This window comes from Dermacentor silvarum, chromosome 2 (genome assembly GCF_013339745.2).
Source record: "Dermacentor silvarum isolate Dsil-2018 chromosome 2, BIME_Dsil_1.4, whole genome shotgun sequence".
Taxonomy (NCBI): Eukaryota; Metazoa; Arthropoda; class Arachnida; order Ixodida; family Ixodidae; genus Dermacentor; species Dermacentor silvarum.
Window position 1 is genome coordinate 212616549 of NC_051155.1, and position 25815 is coordinate 212642363.

Sequence of the window (25815 nt, forward strand, 5' to 3'; positions counted from 1 at the left end):
TGAAGGCTCAATAAGGGCATGCTTTCTCTCTCTTCCTTTTATCTTGAAAATATGTGGAAAAGGAAGCTTAACGTTCCAAGTTGCAGTGCGGAAATCGCAGTGACAAACTTTAGCAAAAGCGAATGATTTACATTTGTTCCAGAAGTGTATTTGTCACGAAGTAATACGGGCAGATGGAATTCATGTCGTGGAACAGTCGTACCGGTAGTCGGCACTAATCACGTCGTAAGCCAAGCTGCAACATACGTGTAACTTACTGTTCTTACCAGCCTATAATGTTCGTTACTTTTCGGTGCAATAAATTCACATTTGGGTTGAAGGCATACCTGTAGGCATAAAGTATGGTCTTTGAAAAGCACCACCTCTAGCGTCTGCAAGTTTAAACCACACAAAACAGGCGAGAAAGCTGCAGCAACATATGCGCGACACTCTCGCATATTCTGCGCACTTGCGCACTTGAGGAGCATGCTGTTTAAGCAGTGGTGTTGTGAGGCGCACAGTAACTGCTGACACTGTGTGTAATGTGTGTGTCATAAATGGTTGCGCATTCTTAAGAATGTCCTTTTTTCTTCCTCATCTTGGAAACTCTCTGTCTGAGGCGTGCGAATAAGACTTTTTCATTGGTTAGTAGGTTTAACTTCAAGCGGATGTTAACTACAGAACCCGTGCACATGCACGTAGAGACACGCGCACGCCCGCATGCACACGTGAAATGCACAGCGAAGCCCAGAGTTGAGACGGAAATCATTATTTGGCCGAAATCTGCTGAAATGATTTGATCAATCGAGAGAGGACGGCCATGTGGTGCAGATGCAGCCGGCCTTTCCATTCAATACGAAGTTAACAGGTTGTCGCGAACAGCAGATGGCGGGAGGGAGGAATAAGAAAAGAAAAGCCCTAAGATAGGAGAATGCGGTTCCTGCCAGGTTTTGGAATTGCTTCCCTGCACCTGAACAAAAGTGGCTCGACGCAGCCGTAGTAGTGCTTGCTTGCTAGTCGCACCCTGGAAAGCCCTCGGAAGTGCTCTCCTCAAAACAGAGTCGTACAAAAAGAATTTTTTGCTTTGCTTGTTTCGAGTCGCGCACTTTTGCGCCATCTTGTTTCCTTTCAGCTACATTAACTCCTACAATATGTGCGTGTTTCCTTCTTAGATCCCCCCCTTATCCTGTAAGCAGAGAAAATAACGAGAGCAAGCGGTGGCTGCACCCGGAGGGGGAAGCGAGCGAAACCGTAATGTTCCCTCGATTGTTCAGGGATCTTTTCGAAGGTGCTTCTGGCGCGGCCAGGGTAGAAAAAAAAAATGATTTTCGCTGCCGGACGCACATTCAAAAAATTATTTTACGCGTAGCAAGCATGTAAAATAAAGACAAATGCCATTGAATAACAAGCAGAAAGAGGGAAAGGAGCGGCGTGCTTGGATATGCGCGTTGTTAGAGAGAGCTGCAGGGGAATTTTCCCAGAACTTTTTGAGCATAGCAGGCAAAGCGCACTTGCCGGTGAGGCAAGCGAGAGGCAGTTGTAACGTGTCTTTTACTTCTTTTTTTTTTCTTGTGCCATTTCTTCAGTATTTTTTCCCCCTTGTACTCGAGTTTGTTCACGGAATCTTGAAAACATTCGTTTTGAGTTGATCAAAGGGACTCCCGTGGAGCGCCGACCACTCAATCTGCATACACAAAACAAAACAGGGAAATTACAAAATAAATGTAAAGGAAAGATTGCCCGACAAGAAAGGGAAGGCTGGTCTGTGCGCACTATTTCTCGAACTTAGTCGGCTTTGCCTCGACGTCGTGGAAGTACGTTCTTCCGCGCAGCAAACAAGATGATGGGAAATTACATTTTGGAACTTCCTGCATAAGCATGCCTAACGGTGAGCAATGGATATAACGTATTTTTTATGAGCATCGTATCATTTTCTTAAAAATTGCACAGGTCTTTTTACGTGCATCCATCTTTCGCCCGCCTCGTTCTTATCAGCGTGATAAAACAAGCGGCGCCTGGCGCCAGCGGCTGAGATATGATTTACTATACAAGGCTGTTCGACACCTCAATCACCAGCGCCGCTATCAGATAACGGGCTTTATTTTTAATATCACAGACCACCTAACCTAAAATCTCTTTTTGAAAAAGAAATTAGATTCAATTCTATGGTGCCCTAACCACTATCCGAATATGATGAACGTCGTAGTGAGTGACTACGGATTGATTTTGACCACCTGGGGATCTTTAAGGTGCCCCTAAATCTAAGTAAACAAGCGCTTTTTGCATTTCGCCCCCATTGATATGCAGCCTGGATCGAACCCACGATGGAGCTCAACAGCGTAACGCTAACCACTGGGTAGCATTTCTTAAACAGTTAGAGGTTTCCAATATTTCATTCTGCACAAACGAGGAAACGAGTGTCTCGTCATGATTTTCCTCCAGCACAGGCTTTATGAACGTATCGATGTACCTTGCACAACACAGGCGGTACTTTTGTCGTCTGAGTTGCGTCGTTAAAGAATGTTTCCAATATAACACCTCCTTTCTCTTTCTCCTTTCTTAATAATCTTCTTTCTTAATTATCCTTGTTATTATGGCACACGTTATGATGCGCACAGATTTCCTGAACATATATCGAAGATCAGAGGTGGTCATAGCGCTAGAAGACACGGACAAGAACGAGAGAACAGGACGAGCGCTAACTTTCAACTGAGTGTTTATTTCGAAAAGGAACCGTATTTGTAGGCCCGCACACAGAAAAGGCTGTGCTGGCTGTGAAAAGGATGTGCGATGATTGCGCCTTTTCTGTGTGCGGGCCTGCAAATGTGGTTCCTTTTCGAAATAAACACTCAGTTGAAAGTTAGCGCTCGTCCTGTCCTCTCGTTCTTGTCCGTGTCTTCTAGCGCTATGACCACCTCTGATGTATATAACCAACTAGCCCCGAAAGCCATACTTGTATATATCGAAGGTTCTTCATGTAATGACGGGTGAGCTTGGTTTAAAATTTAGCATAGGTCTCTGTCGCAAGCCGAGCGACGGTTCGTTTCTAGCCCACTATGTGCCCACTCGCCGGAAACGCGCATTGGAGGAAGAAGATGGGGAGTGTTGCTGGCTGCAAGCGGGCCTACGTAGCCTTGAAAAAAAAATTGCCGGCAATTGCTCCGCCCGAGCGCCACTTATGAAGTGCGATAACATTCCCTGAATGTGGCGAGCTTCGGATTTATCATATTACTAGATTACTTACCAGATTTACCATATGGTAAATCTGGTAACATATCAGCACCTAGTAACACAAGAAACTTGACACGGAGCGCAACAGGCAGCGCGCCGTCTATTCCCCATCGACACACACGGATCACCCTTCACACCCTAGCTCTGTATCTCGCATGAAGTTTTTATAGGTGGAGCCGAAGCACCTCTCTCCTAACCCCCGTATTCAGAAATGCACCTTAACTTGAAGCGCATGCTTGACTTCGTGACGACTGACATGAACGTGCCCAGGACGCTCATCTGCGTTTCGTTCGGCGCTTTCTTGACAAGAGTCATTTAGATCAAGCATGAGCTTCAAGATAAGATGCATTTCTGAATACCAGGTGTAAATGCCCAACATCCTCGTGGGTACAAAATATCACTTGTGTTTGAGTGTGGGGCCATCTTGCGCTTCACTCCATCTACTAATACTTTGCGTTCGGCCTCAAATTGAAGGCACAAAAACAAATGATGGCCAATGTGACCAAGAGCTGTACAGTGCCCACACACGACGATGTTGAGCCCTGTCTGGCACCGCCACGCTGTAGCTTGAGCTGGCCCTGTGCGGGTGCGATCAAGGAGAGCGACTTCTGTTCTGATAAATCACTTAATCACACGAGGTTGGTGCGTTGAAGACCACAATGAACAGAAGCGGCTCAAGACTGCGTGCTTCATGTCTCCTTTTGTGTCCTGGGGAGTCTTCTTCGCTGGCCTGAACTACCACGCCGTACGCGCAAGTCTGTCAGTGGCTTGCCGCCTGCTACAGTGATATGTGAAGGTACATAACTACTGGAAAACGATGGTAAATCGAACGTTCTGTAATTATTTAACCACATATAATGTATGCTAGATGGACTTGTGAAGAAGAAACACGAAGTGAAATAGTTGCAGCGCAGCCTTGTTGTGTTGAAAGAGAACAGCAGGCTGAAGCTGATAGGAATTGAGTTTCCGCAAGGCTGCTTCAATGGCGTCAGTATGGCCCCACGCAGTCAAGTATGACCACGTGGCGTCATGAGACATGAGACATTGAGATATCACGTAGGCCGCTGCACTGAGAGTATTTTAAAACCTGCAAAAATTTTGCGATCTGTGGTTCTAGACCTATATGGCTTGCCAGCTTATATAATGCTTCGACACAGTTCCAAGGGAATGATTTAAAGTAAGCATAGCAACTAGCGCTAAATGTAACGCACTTTTATTGCCGCAGACTTTGTATGCGTTCACAATTAAAAAAATTACGTTGTCGGTATCTGACATAACGCACACGCACGCACGCACGCACCATCCAACAACCTTCCACACTCACCGACGTTTTTAATTTCCATGAAACATAGCTGTAAATAATTTGTAAAGAATCTGGGCCGGTTAGTAGCTTTTAAATAGTCGTTTCAAAGCATGCGTGGCCACTGATGAACTGAAACAGGTAAGTTCTCAAGGCACGTCTATTAGAGCACTGCACGGGCCGATTTTTGCGGCCCGGGCCCGGCCCGGGCCCGTTTTTATATTGGGCGGCCCGCCCGAGCCCGATCAAAACTTTTATGGTGAGACCCGGGCCCGGCCCGGGCCCGGAAATAATCTACGTTACCCGCCCGGCCCGGCCCGCCACCCCTTTACCTTAAGCCCGAGCCCGGCCCGAGCCCGGCTCGAAACCGGCCCGAACCCGGCCCGAGACCGAAAAATACATGTTTTTCAGAGTTGAGAAGCCCGAGAATAACTCGCAGAAAGCCCGAGCCCGGCCCGGGCCCGCGTCAAAAAACCCAAGCCCGGCCCGGGCCCGGGTCAAAAAGCACACACCGTGCCCGAGCCCGGCCCGAGCCCGTGAAAAAACTGCTTTACCCGGCCCGGCCCGGCCCGTGGGCCGGGCCGGGCCCGGGCTTTTGGGTAAGACCGAGCCCGTGCAGTGCTCTAACGTCTATTTGGAACAAATTTTGAAAGTAGCACCAATTTTAGGAAAAGTGCCGTCGAACTAGTGGCTACAAGCACTGCTGTCTATCTGACTTCTTCAACGAAGCAGCTTTTTTTCTTAAAGAGGGTAGTGCAGATTCAATGCATTCCCACATTGCATATACATTTAGACAAAATGCATCTTGTTGCACAATTTAGGAATGTATATTTTGAAAGTGGTGTGTCTCAAAATTCGAAGTTGATATGCCTATCCAATACGACGGCTCAATTTCTTAACTTGCAATATGTGCTCTTGTATTGACCAGTAAAATATTTTACCTCAATTGTGTTAGATATGCAGTTCAATTTTTTGGCGTCCGCATTTTAAGGTAATCTAGCCAAGAAGCTGAACTGCACTTTATGCCCCAGGCAATCCGTATAAATTATCTTTAACTAAACAAAAATGACACCTGATCTAAGTGCTAAGAGGAATATTACTGCGAATTTAGTCGTTGAAAACTAAGGCAATGTATCAGAGTATTCAAAGTAAGGTTACACAATCACCGTACAAACATTTTGAGGGGCGTACGTTTTCTTTTTTTTTTTTCATTCATAGCTAGTGCACTTGAGAAAAAAAATGTATAACATAACAAGGTAAATTGACGAAACTCTCAGCTCTAAAAGGAGCGTGCCTTGTCATTCATCAAGATGTCAGGGCAGCGCACACAATCCTAATTGAGGCAACGCAGGCCGCTCTGTCACGTCTCTTATTTTTTTCCGCGCAAGTGTTTAAACGAGATTAGCGGCGCTAGTGTATACATTGTAATTTCTCTTCTTCCTATCCTGCTTCAGCAGCGAAGCTTCATTCTCGCGGAATCCGCTAGGATAACAGCTCTGTTTCCTTTGCTTTTCTGGTCTTTATGAAGCACCTCTCCTTCGTGCATGCTCTCACTGATCACTGTCTTCCTTTCGGGCATTCCTGTGATTACCTGTGCTCAACATTAAGTTACATTGATTTCTTTAATGTTTGAAGGGGCTGCTATCACAGTAGCTACTTCATGTAGGTCTGCTTTGAAATGAAGCTCTCTTCAAAGTGACAACATATCCCTTCTAGTACTCCCTCCATTCTGTTACCCCGAAAAGTGAAGTGCTCACCATGTTTTTCAATATGTACATTCTACAATTACAATCTACCTTTTGTACACATCGAAGCCCGTAAGCTCGTAAACGCAGCAAAATAACTCATAATTGGAGAAACATTACTCGCTAAGTGTGGAATCTAAGGTTTCTAACACTCATAACATTAAAGCTCGGATCAGACTGCCTTATGCCGCATCGTGAACTAAACGCTGAAAACGTATTCTAGTGCTCTAGCTTACAAGTCTCGAATATGGTGCTAAAAATTGCTTGCGACTCTCTTGCGTCGTCACTATTGCACGCTGCCCGTCAGTTACCTGTAGTTGATGCAAATAAATGAGACCTAAAGGAGTTTAGTGCATTAACGATGTTGTCCCTGCGCTGCATTTATGTAGTGCTTTCTCTTTCACTTAATTAGCGCTACTCTCGTGGGTAATCATTAACTTAACGGCGTAAGGCCGCCTTATACCTGGAAGAGTTTTCGCAAATGCGTCACCGGTGAAGATTAGGTGATCCATTAAGGGGATTGGATGGCACGGTATGATGATGGTTATATCTTGTGTCTGCTGGCATACGCGGCTTAGTGACTATGCCGTTCTATTGCTAAGGGTGAGATCACCGAAATGAGTCTGAGACTCCATGGCGGTGTTACGAGAGGGCGAGGGGGAACAGAATACAAGAACGCTCTGTGTTTGACGGGATTAATTAGGTGTTACAAAATCACATAAAGTCACAACTAATACACCACGGTGGTTCAAAGCTTCCCTGTTGCTCTAGGGCCTTATCGTTAATTAACACACATGCAATTCTAATGCCAGTGCGTGCTGAAATATGTAAAACCCACTGAGTTGCAGAAACGTGTTTCCCCTCTAAATAAGTCTTGCCTTGAAAAAGCCAGCTTTAGAGGGGCAGGTTGCATACGAACAGATAGGAAGCAGCGTTGACGACGTTTATTGCCAGCAAAAGCGTCACATGTTGAAATTATTTAAACATTAGTTATCGACATATTCTTTTTCTGAGAGACTGCACATAATTATGTTTCCTTAGGCGTTCTCAAAACGTTTTTGATTTTTGCGTGCTCTAACGCATGGAGTTATTTCGTGTTTCTCTGAGATATGCATGAACTGGCCTTAATTAGGAGACTCGTTGGTGTCACTGGCAGTGCGAGTGAGAACACATTGATGACGAATGGTACATAATTCATCCACAACCTTAACGTGGCGTTAATGCCATCATACAACCCCGTCTGCCGCGAGTTGCGTTTCGGGGTCGTTATTCCTCATTTTCTGCCGCCGGCAAAGTTCGATGTTCGACACTGGCACTCAGTGTCACTCGCACACGTGATGGCGTTGCTGGCCTTCAAAGGTGCCAACATTATTTATCTTCGACTCTCCTTGTTGACTGGATGTGCGGGAAAGCGTAATAATGAACTGTCTACGAAAATTAAGCAAAAGATACACACTGCGTTTAGATTTGTTAATTTACGAGCTGTTGCGCAAACATCGCATTAGGCTTATACAGACGAAACAACGCTGGCACTGCCCTAATAGGCTAACCCCTATTATGACAACAACACCCGCATACTATAAAATTTTATAAAACGTCTTAAATTCGTTTACACGAAAGAGCTATCATCTCGCCCTGCAAAATGTATTACGAGATGAACTGGTCAAGGCGTAAACCGTTTTTGTGGATGGATAATCATCAAGTTCGAAGCAAAGAACTGCCGCGTGTGTCGCAGCTCACGTACGAGAAAAGTAAAACAAAGTCGCTCCACTGCGCCGTATTTGTGTAACAGCGCGTCGTTGCGCAGTAGACCGGATCAGCAACCCGTGTTTTTCTTGTTACTGCCAGCCGAGTTATTCTTGCGGCATCCATAGGCAGAACTGCGCCAGCGAGCGAGGATTGATGTTTGGCTTGGCTTTGTGAGCGTGCCCTGATGCATGAAGGAAGTGGCGCAAATACAGGATCTCGTGTGACAAACACAATGTGAACAATAACTTTTAGAACAGTTACAAAGCGCTCACGAAGGTAAGAAATTTCGCTTGGCAATCATCTTGCAGATATTTGTTTTAGGGGCACTGCTTGGTAAAAAACCTGCATTATTTCGCTTATCTGAAAGGCACCCTGGCGCAGACAGAAGCTTTGCATTAACGTCTTGCTTGCGAAACCAACCAGAGAATGTGGATTTTACAATAATGCATTGATTAGAGCTGTACCGCACGGCAGGTATGCAATGACGTGGAGTTAGGAGAAAGCAAGAAAAAGCAACCCAGCATGCAGTTTCGCAATCAGGCCGAGTGTCCCATTCAACAAAGTCTACTTATGTTGTGTTTTATGTGACCACTGGTTTGAGCTTTTTAAAAATATATTTATATGAGCGGGCTGTATATGCTACTCTACTTTGTGTGACTATTTAGTGAATTGTCTTTGCTGCATTTAAATGAGATAGCATTATGTTACGGTTTGTTATACATGCTCTCTGTTTTGAGCTCTTTTATGTCACCATGATTCCAAGTATGACCTTTTTATTCTTCTTAACTTTTCACTTGATTCAGGGCTCGCCTATTATTAAATTTTTAATGTACATTAGTTTAACACTGAAAGGGGTAGCCGGCTGCGCCTAAAGTCGCCAACCCTAACGCCCCTAAATATCATTCAGTGAAAATTAAAAAAAATATTATGCACAGCTGGGTCACCAGAATTAGTCTGTACAGCAGTCAACATACAGCTGTCAGCTGTACAGCTGTCAACACACAACAGCTTTCCATGACATTAGGCTTTTGCGCACAAGCTACAGAACCAAAACGGTAGACTTGGCAAGCATGAAGCGCAAACTTTCCATCCTTTCCAATTTTCCAGATTCCTTGTTATTTTCTTGTTCTCATGTAATTACTAAGCGGGCGTACGGGATACATCGTCTATGTATAAAGCATCACCATTTTCGCCAATAAAGTTCAGTTGAAAGTTTGCGCTTAAGGCTACCGTCATGAAATGCTACCAACTCGCCCAAACCGGTACCCTAACGAAGAGCTATCAAAGAATGGAGTAATAAGGAATTTATGTGCAGCTATATTTTGTCAAACGCAGTAAAGCCATTGGAGAGAGAGATAAGTTTAATGATGCGAAATGCAGAGAGGTCGGCCTGAGGTAAATTCCTCTAGCCAGCTACTCTGCGTTGGGGGAAGGGGAAGAGGGAAAGAAAGAGGAAAGAAAGAGGCGCATGATGGGTGACGATGATGAGAGAAGGAGGATGTGAAACATATGGCAAGCACTTTGGCATGCTCAAAGCCTACAGTCCAGGCCCGTACTTTTTAAAAAGTTCAGTAGCGCCTGCATGGCCTTGAAACTTGATTGAGTGTCTGGCCAAGGGCCTAAAATAACGTCCTCCGACAACGGTGGGCTGTTGAGACGCGTAAGGTCATTATTCAACCTTTGACGCTCTTGCACGTACCTAGGGCAGTCACAAAGCACATGACCTATAGTCTCTTTGACATTGCACAATTCACAGTCTGGAGACTCGGTGCGTCGCATGAGGTGTACGTATCCGCGCGTAAACGCTACCCCCAGCCTTAGTCTGTGCAGAAGACTGGCACAGCTGCGTTGAATTTTCGGTGGTAGCCTAAATTTCATGGTAGGGTCCAATCTCTGCAGTCGTCTGTGTCGATTATCCGGATTGTCCCAGTGCTTTTCAGTCGATTTTCGGATGACACTGGAGAGAAGGCAGTTGGCGTCCGCTCTTGAAAAAGGAATCGCAAGCATTGACTCTGGTTCTTCCAGTGCTTTCTTCGCTTCGGCATCAGCCAATTCGTTGCCGTGTATACCACAGTGACTGGGAATCCACTGAAATGTGATGTGGTGGCCGTTTTCTTGCGCTAAAGTGTATAGCTCGGCAGTTTGAAGAGCCAACACTCTGTAAGCGCTTTCTTTCAACACCAGTCTAAGTAGCTGCAGAGCCGACTTTGCGTCACTGAAGACTGTCCATACTTGAGGAGGCTGTTGCAAAATATATCGAACGGCCTCTCTGATTGCCACCAGTTCCGTAGATGTTGTAGTCGTCTTGTTACACAGACGAAACCGTCGAATGACTTGATGCGCAGGCACGACGAAAGCCGCACCAGACGCATACGACGAGACCGATCCGTCTGTATACACATTCACCGAGGAGTCATATTCTTTCGACATATATTCAAGTGTTAAATGTCTGAGGCCGACGGTAGGTATTCGCGATTTTTTAGAAATTCCGGGAATAGATAGACGCACCCGTATTTTGGACATTACCCATGGGGGCATACGTGGAAGGTCAGCAGGGGCAAAGTATGATGGTATGGCAGATTCTTGGCATTTAATGGCTCTTGAAAATGTGGAGTCCGGCCGTATGTCGGGAAGTGTCGATAAGGGGTGGCATCCATGACGGCACAGTAGTCGCAGGAATACTCGAAGAGGTTCGCATCGTAGATAGACAGGTAAAGGGGTGACGCGAGCCTCCTCAATTGTTCCGTAGGTTGAGGTGCAACGTGGAACACCGAGACATGTTTTCAGCATCTGTGCCTGGGCACTTTCCAGCGTACGCAAACATGACCGGCTCATACCTGATAAAACTGGCAGGCTATACCGAATGTAGCCGACGTAGAGAGCCTGGTACAGCCGGAGTAGCGAATGCTCAGATGGGCCCCACTTCATACCGGCCAAAAAGCGAAAAACTTGAGCAAGCCCAGTTAATTTTTTCTTTAACATTGCCACATGCTTTGACCATGAAACACCGCGGTCAATGACAACGCCGAGGTATCTGTGGTGGGCCACATATGGGATGGTATTGCCATTGATCATAATTGGATACCAACACATAAGCTTCCGTGTGAACGCTATCGCAGCGCACTTTTCTGGAGCCAGTTGCAGTCCTTGGCACTGCAGGTACTGAGACGTTAAAGAAACAGCTCGCTGCAATCTTGCACGAATTTGCGGTCGTGTGACTGCGGACGCCCATATGCATATGTCATCTGCGTAGGTACTGATGCGTACTGTGTCAGGAATTATTTCCGCAAGGCCAATAAGGGCAATATTGAAAAGAGTCGGGCTGAGGACTCCTCCTTGAGGCACTCCACGGACCACAACGTGTCTTCTCGTTTCGCCATCAGTTGTGGACATGAAGACTGTGCGACCATCTAGGTAACTTTCAATCCACATGTAGAGACGGCCGCCGATGCCCAAATTACCGAGGGCATCAAGAATGGCTTCGTGCAGTACATTGTCATAGGCTCCTTTTATGTCCAAGAAAACTGCTCCTACAAGTCGGTGTCGCCTTTTTTCGTGTTCGATCGTGGACACGAGATCAATGACCCCATCTATTGCAGAACGTCCACGTCTAAATCCGGTCATCATTTCAGGATAAAGCTCATTCCCTTCCATGAACCATTCTAATCTAGTGAGCACCATTCGTTCCATCACCTTACCGACACAGCTAGCTAAAGCTACTGGCCGGTAAGATGACATTTCGTAAGGCGATTTTCCTGGCTTTAGGAGGGCCACCAAACGGCTGGTTTTCCACTGCTTCGGGACTGTACTGGATGACCACGTGGCGTTATAGTACGACAGCAGGACTTTCCGACCTTCCACACCAAGGTGGCACAGAGCAGTATATGAAATACCGTCAGGTCCAGGTGTAGAAGATCGTCTCGAAGCAGCAAGTGCAGCTTCCAATTCCGGCATCGTGAAAGGAAGGTCAAGACGAGCATCTTTAGGAGGTGGCACGGGTCGATGCAATGTTGGACATGTTAAAATATTGGTACGGGTGACTCTCTTACAGAAGTCTTCGGCAACCTGCACTTCCGTCAGAGATTGGTGAAGTGCTAGAGCATGGAAAGGATGTTTTTGCTGAGGAGGGGCACGAAGGCTTCGTACTATCTGCCAGATCCTAGAAAGTGGCTTTCGAGGATCCAGAGACGAACAGAAGGTCCTCCACCGTTGTTTTCCCATTTTTTGAAGGTGACGCCGTATTTTTCGTTGAGCACGTCGACATGAGACAAGGTCTAATGTCGATTGAGTTCGCCTAACCTTCCTTTCCGCTCTACGACGGATTGCGCGGAGCCGTTCATATTCAATATCAATCGCCGTTCTGGATGTAGGTGCACTGATAAACTTTGTTGTCTTCTGCACTGATGATACAATAATGTCTTCTATATCAGATGGTGAAGTGATGTCTCCGCAATACTCTTCGACACATGTAGAGAATGTGGACCAATCAGTGCAGCGTACAGTAGATGCAGTTGCTTGCACAAACCACTTCATCTGCACATATGTTGGTATATGATCGCTCCCATGCGTTTCTATGTCCATGCACCAGCTGACTGAGGGCAGGAGGCTTTGAGATACAATAGTGAGGTCTAAGCAACTTCCGTAGGTAGTGCCGCGGATGTAAGTGGGAGACCCATCGTTGATGACAGTCAGACCCTCAGTTTCTATGAAGTCCATCAAGTTCCTTCCCCGACAGTTCATTGCGGCACTTCCCCAGTAAGGATGATGAGCATTGAAGTCTCCAATAAGAACATGAGGGCCTGGGGAACTTTGTAACACAGTAGATAGGTAGGAGAGGTCAAATCTTTGGCTAGGAGGTATGTAGGCGCCGATGATCGAAAACACATGCAGTTTATGTTTTAGTGTCACGCACACATATTCATTGCTGTCATGTGGAGTGATCGTGTGCCGAACAAACGTCATGTCGCTGCGTATACACATTAACACTTTGCTCTTGTGTCCATCTTCACGTGACCAGAGCTTAACGTATCCAGAAAGGCGAAAGTCCGACGTGAGATTTGGCTCGCATATCACGATCACTGGGAAGCGGTATTTGAAAACCCGTTGCCTAAAGTCAGACATGCGGCCGCATAGACCTCGAGCATTCCATTGCATTATAACAGAATGGTGCATCTTCTGTTCCAATGTCCAGTGTTTTATCGTGAGAGCCATGATTGCCACCCTTATTTTAGAGCCGCTAATAGCGGCTCCATAGCATCTAACGCCTTCACGACAGATAGTGCAGTTGGCGTTGCCAATCCGGAGATCAATATACGCATAGTGTTTACTAGTTGTTTAAGCATGTCTATCATCTTTTCATTTTCAAGCCTTTCATTACCCTCCCGGCTCTTGGGGAGCACCGAAGGAGTATCTCCACCTGAAGCCCTTTGTGGTAGCGAAGGCCACGCTACAGCCGAAGAGGTTGGACGCACGTTGGATGACGCTTCATTCCTTGACGGGCGCGGAGGTACTGGGGGAGGCGCAGCTTGTGTCTGCCGGCCTTGCTCTCTCTGTGGTACGTTTTGCATCCAAGTACTCAAAGGAAGTGCCTCTTTCTCTCGGGACTTGCTCTGTGAGCGGCGACGCCGTTGCCGCAACCGGCGTCTTTTCTTGCGGACGGAATTGGCAGCCTCCTTGTGCGTGGAGTTCTCTCTCACCATTTTTCGCAGTATTTGTCTCTCTTCTGCCATTTTGGGGCAGTCCTTGGATGTCGCTTCATGGCCTCCGGAGCAATTTGCACATTTCATGGCGTCAGTCTCACAGGAGTCTACCTGATGAGCACCACCACATCTACGGCACGACGTAGGGCTCTTACACACAGCACTCACGTGGCCCAGTTTGAAACACTTGTGACACTGTAACGGTCGTGGCACATATGGACGCACCGAGTGCCTCACATAACCTACTTTGATCGATGCTGGCAAAGAGTCTGACTCGAAGACCAACTTGATGCACCGGGAACGGCCGAATCGGTGGATGTCGAGTATTCGTACTGTCGACGATAGAAGAGATCGTAGGTCTTCATCCTTGATGTCAATGTCCACATCTGATACAACACCAGTGCACGTATCGTTGCCGTACGCTAGGAATGAGCGAACTGGGATGTTGCCAACCACTTCAATGGATTTCAAAGCCTCCAATACTGCCTGAGAACTCACGTCCACCGTTAGAATGTTCTTCCGAGCATTAATGCGGATCTCTCTCACATGTCCTGAGGCTATTCGATCGAAAAATTTAGTCAGCGATTGTCTGTTCAACGAATTCAAATTCGTTCCTGCCGTAGTTGGGGTGTAGCCCACGGAGAAGACCCGTTCATCGCATCTGCTTTTATGAGTAGAATCACTGCCTGCTGACGTCCGGCGAAGCTTGCGCTTCAAGTGGCGCGATTGGACTAGCGTGTAATCACTGTCCGATTCCATCTCTGCCGCTGTGGAGCTATCAGATGAATCGGGAAGCCTATAGTCGGTGATGTCGTGGTTTCCCACGGACAGGGCTACCGCCGCGGGACTCGCCTTGTCAGGAGGGCGCGGAGGTCCTCCGTCCCCCATTCCGGAGGACGACGTCTTCGGGGAAGCTCCTTATATCCAGAAGTCGCAAAACTTTGAAGAACCACAGAACAATGACGTTCGTTCCGCACTTCTTCGTCTTCTTCTAGAGAATGTTTCTTGCAAAAGTGTCAGTGAAACCACAGCGCCATTAGGTTCACTAATTGGGTCACTCAAACAGTCAATCAAAAACACTATGGTTGTCTGACAACGGTTTAGTCACTCACCAACTGTTCTTGGTTAGCTTTTAACATAGCAGAACGTTATACAGGAAAGGGTGTTAAGGATGTTGTTGTGTTAAGGAGTGCGTCTATGTAGATAGTTGATGCAGATCTGGAAGCAGCCCAGCGGGGGCTATTTGGCGCACATCTATCCTCTTACACCGACCTAGTGACGCAATTTGTCTACCAGATTGGGCCACTAGGCGTGTGTTCGAGGTCGCGATGCCATCATGGCCGTTCGTAGACGTCATTCCGGCTTCGTCATCTGACTCCCATCGTGCCGTCGTTGTCACGCCTTCTACGCCGACCCTGTGGTCCTAGTTGTCTAATAGCGTAGGCCAGGGGGTATGTGCTCGCGGTCGTTGCATTGCCATTCTACGTAGCTTCGCCATCCGAGTCTCAGCATACCACCTTCGTCGTCCTATCGACTTCGTTCCTGCTTCATCATTCTACCGCAACCATGTTGTCGTCTTTCAATCGTGATTATGCCGCCGTTGCCATGTCAACGTCGTCATGGCGTCCGCACCAGACAGACAGTAGCTGTCATGCATCCGTTGTCATAAGCACCTGAGACGCTAACACAACTATGGGATATATTCGCTCTTGAAGGTGGTATTTATTGTCTACTGTCATGTTACGAAGTTGAAAAATTAATTTTTAAGAGCTGAGTACTACGGTTAGATGCCAAAAGCTGCGTCTTCATGTACGTGAAAAAAAACTATCTCCATCATGTCATCATGTTTACCATGGTAAAAACTGCATTTCATTGCTTAAACGCGGAGATGAAGATGGAACTACGTGTTGTACATTGCCATGTTGCTGCCGCGTCCTGTGTTTTCCGGCCACCTCAGCGATTTCTAAACACACCTCAAGGTTGCTTGAGACACAGTACAAGAGACAGTATATGTCGGATATAGCCGAAGTAACGGAATTCTCAGAATGATCACTACAGAGAGAGAGAGAGAGAGATAAATGAGATGCGAAACGTAGGAAGGTTAACAGAAAGATTATTTTTTCCACCTCCCTCTGTTTCTCTGTGTGTGCTTTTTTTATTTGTGGCTACTTATTCCCAATAAACGTATTTTACCAATACAGCGTGTCGCTACGTTGCTTCAATGCTGATTGAATTATCATTGACAGCCATCGTGAGATGTGTTCTGCGGTAACTTTTTTTTTCTGTCAGTCAGATAACCGTTTGATACAGGCGGCTTGTCAAGAGGTTTGCGGGCTTGATGTGTTGAAGCGGCTAGGAGTATATTCATTTGTCAGTCGTTCTAGTTTAGCTGCGAACATGTCTCAGTTATACTCCGTGGAACAGAATTTTTTAACAGTGAACTTTCCGGAAAGTGTTCGTACCTGAATGAACGTGTCCCTGCATGCTCCTCCATCGGACGGCAGGTTGATGCTTTCGAGCGTGATCTTCAGTGGAACCCTCCTGTCAGAGCTGATGCGCCAATGACACTGCATCTCCGAGTCCAGAATGTCGCTCTCCTGGATGACGCCGAACGGCTCGGTGATGTTGCCGCCGCACACTGCACAGGTTCCGGTGAAGGTGACACGGAAGTTAAACTCTTTGCACCCTCGAGTGGGCTGGCTTGTGACATGAGTCGTAATCTTACTCTTAAGCTCGTATCGAAAATCACTGTACACGCCAGCGAGCTCAAACTGCACCTGCGATGACAGAAGCGGTAAGTTGAAAGGTGTGCGTTAATTCTGACCGCCTGGCTCCGCTCCGAAATATCTGACACGAGAGTTTGGAAGCGATAGGTGTGAAAGTATAATGCATGCAGTGTTCGCGCCGTTTTGCTTGGCCGCTCAAATGGCGATAAATAGAAAACTTCATTTGTACCCACCAAAGTATCGACCTTACCGCTTAAACGTAGTGGTGTTAGCCAAGTGACAAACTAGCACCCTAGAGGGTGTCAACATTTTGACTGTGCACATAAGCTTCTTGAAAGCAGATTGACATCTTTCTGGTATTTGCTGTGCTAGGTAAGACAGCGGTTTCTTCAGTACATTGCCAAAAAAGAAGATAAACCTGACATGCTAAACCAAATGCGGCAGTTGCCTTCAGCATTATATATAGTATATCTGCAATGGCGGTGGAGTACTGCCGAATGAGAACGCGAAACTGCTACTATAATACACCTTACAATCCTGTAACACTTGCAAATAAATGCGATAGGACTTTGAGAACTCCCGGGTTGTCAAGGGCTGTATCTCTTAAGCTATACCATTGAGAAGGATCTGGCCATCTTCATGAAAGTTCAAGATCATGGCTTACCTAGTGGTATTTGGAAAAGTGTATATGGTTCTATATTGTATCACTGCTCGGCATAACATAAAGGAAGAGGAGCACGGGCTGGGGGCTGAAGAAGACGACGCTTCAGTGACTAGCCGGTTGTGTCAATCCTTGTCAATCAAGTACATATTGTAAATACATTTCCCGTCTTGCTTCTTCCCTCCGTAACATATTTGGTGGAAGTGCTGGGTACTGCTGTGGACGACGGAGCTCCGAAGCGGACGTAGCCTAGCCACTAACAACATGACGACCGCTGGAGCCGGCGCTGGGACAGCCGACATGCCGACAAGAGCAACCACTACTACAACGCCGACAGTCACCTTATCCCAGCCCCGCGACCCAGGCACGTTTTCCGGGACCGGAAATCTTGACGTCGATGAATGGCTCCACACGTACGAACGTGTCAGCACCCATGACACGTGGGATCAAAACAATATATTAGCAGGAACTTATGTTGGTTCTGGAGCCTGATATTGATGTGAAAAAAAAATGCATCTGCTTCTGGAGCCCGCAGCTCACGAAACCTCCAAATTAAAGGATGGGTGTTCCGAAAGCACATGATTAACGAGTGCTGGACACCAATGGGTGAGCTTGCTGCGTGCATGCGCCTCTTAGATACTTTTTTTGTGTGCGCCGCTCATGCAGTTTGCCAGTGCCACAAACCGATGAAGTGCGATTGACAAGAGCACTATAGAGACTTACAGCAGAGATAAGGCGAGGTGGTCGGGGAAATTCAACCAACCATGCAGTGGACATATGTCTTCGAAGTATGTCAATATAAGCCAAGAAATGTGCCCAGAAGTGCAAGAAAAGTGCAAACCTCCATCCAATTTATAATGTTTGAATGCATCTTGCCTAAACAAGAAGCATAGCTGTGCGTTCTATGCCTATGCCTAATATGGGACGATGACTTAATCCGTTGAATACATTGATGAAAATCGTACAAGCCTGGACGCGGTAACTAATTAGTCCAGCACCTCGCACTAAGCAATAATGATGCTAATGACTCGCGCTGTCGCGCGAACCTAGGCCAACAGAAACGTTACCCCGAGAAAATAATTCCAAAATGTAAAACAGAACTAACGCCCTTGAAATTATGACCTCGAATATTTCGTGTAAAAATGCATGACAGGGTGACTTAGAGATTCTTAGAGCTGATGCAATGAAAGAAGGCCAACTTTGCTATTTCAGTGGGAACCGGGTGGTATGCTACTTGAAATGAAGAAGAAAGAAATGAGTCGAGCAGATAACGTAACGCGTTGAATAGATCAGCCCATATTTATGCAGTTACAAAATAAGTGCCAAGGAAAAAGGAACACACTCTAAAACTGCAGAACATCACTTTGAGTAGCGAGAATAAGAAATTTGTAGCCATAGCATGCGGTCAACTTGCACAAGAGAGTGATAACTGGAGGTTGTTGGAAGGGAACCCTTCCTCTTGCATTAAACTTATAATAATAATAATGCTGATGATGATGACGACGATGCGTTATCTGTGTCGCTTCAGTCATGAAACGAGGAACATGCGTGCGCGTAAGCAAGAACTATACAATGCGACATGCGACTAGTCGTACGAACAACCGCATACCTAACACATCTCAACCAATTACAACATATTCTGTCAAGTTGCAAGAGATTGCAGCAGTTATGATAGCTTTGACGAATCTTCTTTCGGTCTGAATTGTTTTGGCACACGTGTAGTTCCTTCGTAATTAAGTACCCATCCGCGGTGCCATCGTGCCGAGAAGTGTACGTACCTGACTGGAAGCTGGCCGAGAAACCTTTGCCGACCACTTCGCTCCTACTGGCGTCAGTGCTCCAAAAACGAACCATCATGAACCGTGTCGAGCTGACCAAAGGCGCCGGCAGGTCGGCCTTCGCTATCTGGCCGCAGATGCTTCGCAGGATGCGCCGTTCGGACCTTGCCGCGGGATCCACTGCAGCACGTTGAAGAGAACAAAAATATTGCCCTTATACTTCAATTTCACGCAGTAAACTTTCTCAGACTTGGCACAAGTAGCGTTATCCGATCGCCGGAATCGGCCATTTCCAAGGGCCTGTGCTGATCTCAGAAAAGCATCGAATAATAGGAACATTTTTGTGTATGGAAGAGAGCAACACCATCACATGCATCGGAAGCTACCAGACGATAACATGTACAATTCACGCTTCGATGTTCCAGCACAAAACTAGTTGCTCTAAAGCCCTGGGCTAACATTTCCTTCATTTGAAAAAAAAAACGTTATTTTACCTGTTATGTTTTGCAAGTATGGAGAACATTTACCGCCTTTATAGATTACCCGTTGGTGGCAACGTCGTTTCAATGTTTCAAATTCAGCCTTTCCTAGCTGTGTTTTTCCAGATAATGAAGTCGACTGAATATTTTGAAGTATGCACACTAGACAAGATAGGAACTGACCGTCGTAGACAGTGACGTAGTCGTAGAAGCAGTTGTCTATGATTTCCCAGCTTCTGAGGTTAACCACATTGAAGCTGATCTTGCCAACACGCGCTGAGGGCGCCACCAGAGACCAGCTGCAGTTGAGGAAGTCTGCGTACGTATCTGGAAACCCTGGCGAAGTGATGTTGACCACGGACGTCGCATTGGCCAGTTCAATTTGGAAGTTGCACACGGACCCTGCGGAGACAAATAGTGACGCATCAATTGAGACACGGGAAAAATTGCAGAATGCAGGGGGTCAGAGAGGAAGTGAAGACACTTTTATACTCGTGTAACAGCGCGAAAAAAATAACTTTTATACTATTGGGCAGTGCACATTAGTGCAGCAACATCAGAACGATTTTGCGGAAAAACTGGTTATCCGGTTGTTAGATTCACCGGTTATTCGAATTTGGAAACCGGGTAACCGGAGTGATCGGTGATTCGGTTGGTTATTCGCCTAATAGTATCCGGATGTTCAGATATTCGGATAGGCGGATATTCGTTCTTCTATACTCGGGCCGACATTACCTCTCTTTCTCTCTTGTATTGTTATACATGTAATTATTTTTTCAATCGCTCGTGCAAATACGATTTCCGCTTTGGTTAACCTCTTTACCTTTCCTGTTTTAAACATCAAATATTCCAGACCGAATATTTGAATACCTGGCTAACCGATTATATAAAATGGATATCCTGAATATCCATTTCTTGAAATCCGGGTGACAGGATAACCGGTTTTCGAGACCGGATTCAATTCCCTCCGGCTAAACCGGATAGCCGGTTTGACGGATATTTGCCAGCACTAGTGTACATTGTCAATCTTTTAGTACACGCTAGCATGCCGTCATAGTGAAACAAGAATAAGACACGTCTTCTTTATGGTATTGCCCATGTGTAGCGCAACAAAATGTTTAAGTGCGGTATCATTTGAATAGTCTGTCAATTATCTTAGCACTTCACGTAGCAAATTTTGGGGCGTGACCTTTGATATTAAGGGCATTGCTGAGCGCGCTCATGAAGAAATGGGTCCAAAAACTGAGACTGGAGATACGAAATTACGCACTTCCAAGACACATTTATGTTTCCTTTATGTGCATAATTTTTTCTTTCAACAGCACATTTCACGCCATTTGGCGGTGCCAGCAACCCTACTGTCTTTAGGGACAAAAAAAAAGGGTTCCAAGAGAGCTTTAAGGCGTTAAGAGATGAGCAGTCAAATTAACCAGCCCTAGGCGAACGAACATGATGTAGACACTAAGTGCTTTCTGCCGTCTAGAGGTGCGACACTAACACATAATTGTACACTAAGATAAGCAACAATCGTCAAAAAAGAGATGTCTTTTGAGTCAGCGTTTCTACAAGCGGAATTCCCTTTGCAAGGGCATTGACAAAAACAAGTCCCCTTGTCGAAACGTTGGCTCCTGAAACACCTTTGTTGTACCTATTTTGATAACATATCATTTTTTTTATCATTTATCAGAAAATAAATAAGAACAGCCTACATGTGACAACAGTCACAGACTACACACTGCACCCACAATTTCACAATTGCAGGAAGGTTGAACCACAACGCCAGACACACTTCCGCGATTTCTACGAAGAAAAATTACATACGAATGGTAAATAAATATGAAAGAAAATAAGTATTTAATCATCGGAGAAGACACCCACGCGTCCCAGAGAATTGCTTTTATGCTGCAGAGGAGTATGGCCCTTTCCACCGACTCGGACCTCATATCACTTTCTTAACATTGCTTTTAGGGGCGAAGCACCTTAGGGCCGAGCCTTGTCCCTCGTAGTCCGTAACTCTGGTTTGCATGGAGACCGCTAGGGGCGCTGCGGTGCACAAGGGCTATATAAGCGCTGTATATACTGTACACATGTACAGTGTATATATATATATATATATATATATATATATATATATATATATATATAGTATATGTACGTGAAGCTCCGGCTTCCCGAAGCTGGAACCGCAAACCGGAAGCCAGCTGCCGGCTAAAGCTTCCGGCGTTTTGCCCGAATGATCCCCCGGTGCTTCGCCCACTCATCATCATTCAGTTCGTGGATATGCAGTGTCTTTTTTTTTATTATTCGCTTTCAACCTTGTGTCTGGCCCATCGATTGGTTGGGGATTGGGGACAGCCTTAGTCGCTTTTGGGCTAAATAATATGCACATACCTAGCATTTCTGTATAATTATAGTGTAGTATAGTATAATGTTCTTTTTTTTTCGTTTTGTTAACTGCGGTATGTAAAACGCGTGCTTTCGGTCAACCGCTATAAAGCTGCCGTGCGTATGTGGCGGCCAGGTTCCCCTCAAGCTGACACCGGAAACTTTCTCACCTGGTCATCCTCGAAACATTCTTGTATAATAAATTCGATTCAATTCAATTCTGCTGCATACGTGGGCGCGCGGCAGGAAATAAATATTGTCACGTTGTAGTGACGGTGAAGGATCAGGCAGTGCCGAAACTGAGGCCCTTCTAGCAACGATCGATACCATTGCAACAGTGGCTAATCGCTGAAAAACGGTGAGCCTGAAAAGTTAAACAACGTACGCACGCCTGTATATCCGCGTGCAATACACGGGACTGACAGTGCAACCCTACCGGTTTTGCTTTGCTCCATGCTCTGGAGGAAGCTGCTGTTGACGGCCTCCCATCGCATCTTCCACTTGGAGTAGCCGCCGCCGGATGTGAACCGAAGCTGTACGTGCGACGAGCGAAGTACCACGGGATCTGGCTTCCTGCTGCCGCAGTACTTCGCGAACTCGGGCGAGCCTTCGTCGATGCCGTCAAGCAGCTTTATCGAAGGAAACGAGGAATAGAACAGTTGTAAGTATCTAAACCCAAGCACCTTGCCCCTGACGAAAAGTAACGGCACTGCTGGGAACGACAGCTAAGATCGTGAATGTTCTTTTTCATACGTGAAGAAAGTGTCAAACTGGAAAAAAAGTGCACAGAAAGTGCACAAAAGTATATATATATATATATATATATTGGTTGGTAGGGGCGCAACCATATATACAGGGTTGGTCGCTAGGGCGCAACCAACCCTGACCGGTGCTAGGGCACCAGTCAGAAGAAGATTTGACGTATGGGGTGAAATAGGTTTCGACAGCCATCTTGTTCATGTATCGTTGCCTCTCTTGTAAATATTGTAAATTCACCTTTATATGTGACTTCCGCAACGTAACAATATATATTATGCAACTGACCACTATCAGTTGCACTTCGCTCCCCGAAGAGGCAGGACGTGTGACCTCGTGAAGCACACTTTGCAATATGGTCAACGCGGTTTAAATCATGGATCCGGGACCGTAAAGAAATGCGGCGTAATGCTAACGCATTTATCTGGTATTTATTGCTAAAGCGTCATTGAATTGCTTTGTTCTTTGAGCGCCCGAACGGGATAATCGTCCTCAGCAGATGCACCTTTCTGTAAGTTTACTGGTAGGACACAGTACACGAAGACCAAAAGCAGTTAACTCAATGCGGCGCTCTGTTTCCATTTGCAAACACAAGTTAACCGCCAGCGTCCCTCATGATAAGTTCACTTAGTCTCGAGCGTCCGTTTCCTCCATTCCTGTTTTGCTGCTTTTTCTTTTGCCTTCTTTAAAGCTCCACATGTAAGCGATTAATATCTATAAACCTACGCACCAATGAGACAAACTGGGCCCGTATTCACTAAAATCTCTTACTACAGGATTGCCCGTAAGATAATATCACAGCCTTCCTGACGCTGGACATATTATTACCGAAGGCATTCAGCCAATGGCAAAGTTCACTTACGAAGAATAGCTTTGAGAATTCGGCCCCTCAAATTTATGCGCCACCGTCTATATTACCAGTTACAATTTATATCCTTCGCCATTCATTTACTGCAAGGAACGCGTTGCTTTGTCATACGTTTACCAGGAAATTATGCCGCTCGTCATTGAAATGCTGGAGTGTCTTTCTGGACAAGCCTTAAGCTTCTTACAACGCTCTGTACCTCTCTATAGGAATCTGTCATAAACTGAAGACTTGCGAAGTTAGAAATTATCCATGGATAATTATGCAATTATGCAAAATAGAAAACAACAACAACAACAACAACAACAACAACAACAACAACAACAACAACAACAACAACAACACAACAAAACAAAACTGTGTGACTGGCTTCACGGAATCGCCAATAATATATCTTAGTCGTGTCTTCCTAGAGTGGGCCGCCACATTGTTTTATAGCGCCCTAGCGCATTTTGCTATAATGCGCACCACAAAAATCCGCTGGGGCACGCTGCATTATTATTACTGGAACAGGACTGAGGTAACTAAGCCCAACGTTAGGCCAAATCGCCATTAAATATGACCAGTGGTCTTTCAACACCAACCCCACTGACAGCGATCCTTCGGATGTTTTCATCGTGACTGTTTTAAAGTCTCTTTCCATAGAGATAGGTTGGTGAAAATGCAAGTGAGCAACAACATGGGAGAAGGAACAAATTGGTCCCATGTGTGGCCGCATATTACTATACGCGTATTTCTTGGTTTTCTGTGTGTTGACGAACGATTTGCCTACTATAATTACCACTAGTATACTTTATTATGCTTATAAGTTGATGTATTGTGTTCCTATTTTAAAAACTGCCCCCCGTAACCTCCACTTACACAGTGCTCCCTCCGCGGTGGCTGTAAGGTACTGTAAATATATAAAAGTAAATTTGTTCCCTATTCCGACCGACGGCTAGAGGCGACGGTGGAGATGGATTTCTCTCCTGACGTTCATTGGCTGGTGTTTTAAATGAAGTTCTTCCTCCTGCTCCTTCCTATTGTCGCCATCTTTTCTCGCCACGGAATGCAATACCGAGAAACGCGCTCGCCACTCGTAGCCACGCACCACGATGCTGCTGGTCCAGCACTCCTCGTCCGTGACGAACATGCTGTCCCAGCTGATACGCGGGTAGAGGTCGTCGGGCACGTGGATCCGCCAGGTGAAGCTTCCCAGCGAGAAGGCTTCGTGCGGGTACAGCGGCGACTCGATCACACCCGCCGTCCCTTCCAGGTCCACGCTGCGCACTGGACAAGAGGAAAAACATGCGCCACGATTCCAGTTCTCGTGGTGGCATTATGCGCATGCTTCGCTTAACGCCAGCAGGCAAGCATAGGCGCCACGTAGGTGAAGGGAGAAATAGACATAGGAAGTTCTGTAGAAATCCGCGAGGTGGCTTAAGATTTTTTTCACGAACGATAAAATGGTCATTCATCTGGACACGGCACGGAGCTACGGGGGACTCCAATGGTTTCTTTTCTAGCTTCGCGGTAAGGCACCTGTTTTAGGTGGATTGTGATAAATCTTACTAAGCGTGGATCATATTGACACTCATACCTGTTTACAGCCTATTCTATCTGTTGTGTGTGTTGTCGCCGAGCCTTGTGTAATCAGAGTGCGTTCACGGCGAGAATAGTGGCGTACATTCTAGAACTTACGTGAGCACCAACGATTACGCTGGAAGGTTTCAATGAGCCATGAATAAATTACTGACGCCTATGATCCACAAAGCAGATTTTAGACGATCACCGACTGCGCTCGCCGCTATCGTTGTACTTTCCGTGTCACTTTCTTTTCTGTGCCCAATTTCGCCCAACAAAGAGTTTAGTTTCGTGATTCATCGTTTTCGCTATACTGTTCTTCGCCTCACTAGAGCTTGGCATTCAAGGTTCTCGCGGCTGCGGCTGTCGATTAACTTCTATTTTGCTATCGCCCTAGACTATACTATCGCGCTATAATCTCGGACAGCTGAGATGGTAGAACGGCAACTCCGGAAAGCTGGTTGAGCCCGGTTGGTTCTCTATACAATGATGAATTTGTCTTTTCAATAAATTCCCCCTCCGCTCTTCTCCCCATCCCCCTTGACAACTCGATTGCCCTAGAGCACGTGCCCTTTTCCTCGGGCGTTGAGAGAGAAAAACAACTTTATTTTCCTCGGGAGCTGAGAGGTGCTCCCTAAACGGCTACAGAAAAGAGCGCCTCTTGCTCTTTGCTATGTCTTTCTTATACTTCAGCGCGTTTCGTAACCTTCCATCGCCCGAGTCCGACCACCGTCCGCCACCGTGCCTACCACGCAAAAAGCCGTAAGAGCCAATGACCGCCGTTCGCATGAAAAGAAGCTTCGCATCCCATGTATTTAAATGTGGGCATTCGATCTGCATAGCTTTTGAAGAATTGGACTAAACTACAAGCACGAGGACGCTCAGGCGAAAAGAATTCG

General features: G+C 46.2%; 1 protein-coding gene across 1 annotated transcript in view; it reads right to left on the reverse strand.

Annotated features, from left to right (window-relative positions):
• Positions 1-1594: 1594 nt before the first annotated feature.
• The window catches only part of LOC119440692 (dorsal-ventral patterning tolloid-like protein 1), a 26471-nt gene continuing 2250 nt past the window's right edge, over positions 1595-25815 (reverse strand). Inside the window, exons 2-7 of the mRNA XM_037705582.2 lie at positions 24444-24659; positions 22169-22361; positions 19531-19749; positions 18869-19048; positions 16166-16341; positions 1595-1663 (exon numbers count right to left, since the gene is read on the reverse strand). Coding sequence (XP_037561510.2) covers positions 1595-1663; positions 16166-16341; positions 18869-19048; positions 19531-19749; positions 22169-22361; positions 24444-24659 — 1053 coding nt within the window. The remainder of the gene's footprint in view (positions 1664-16165; positions 16342-18868; positions 19049-19530; positions 19750-22168; positions 22362-24443; positions 24660-25815) is intronic.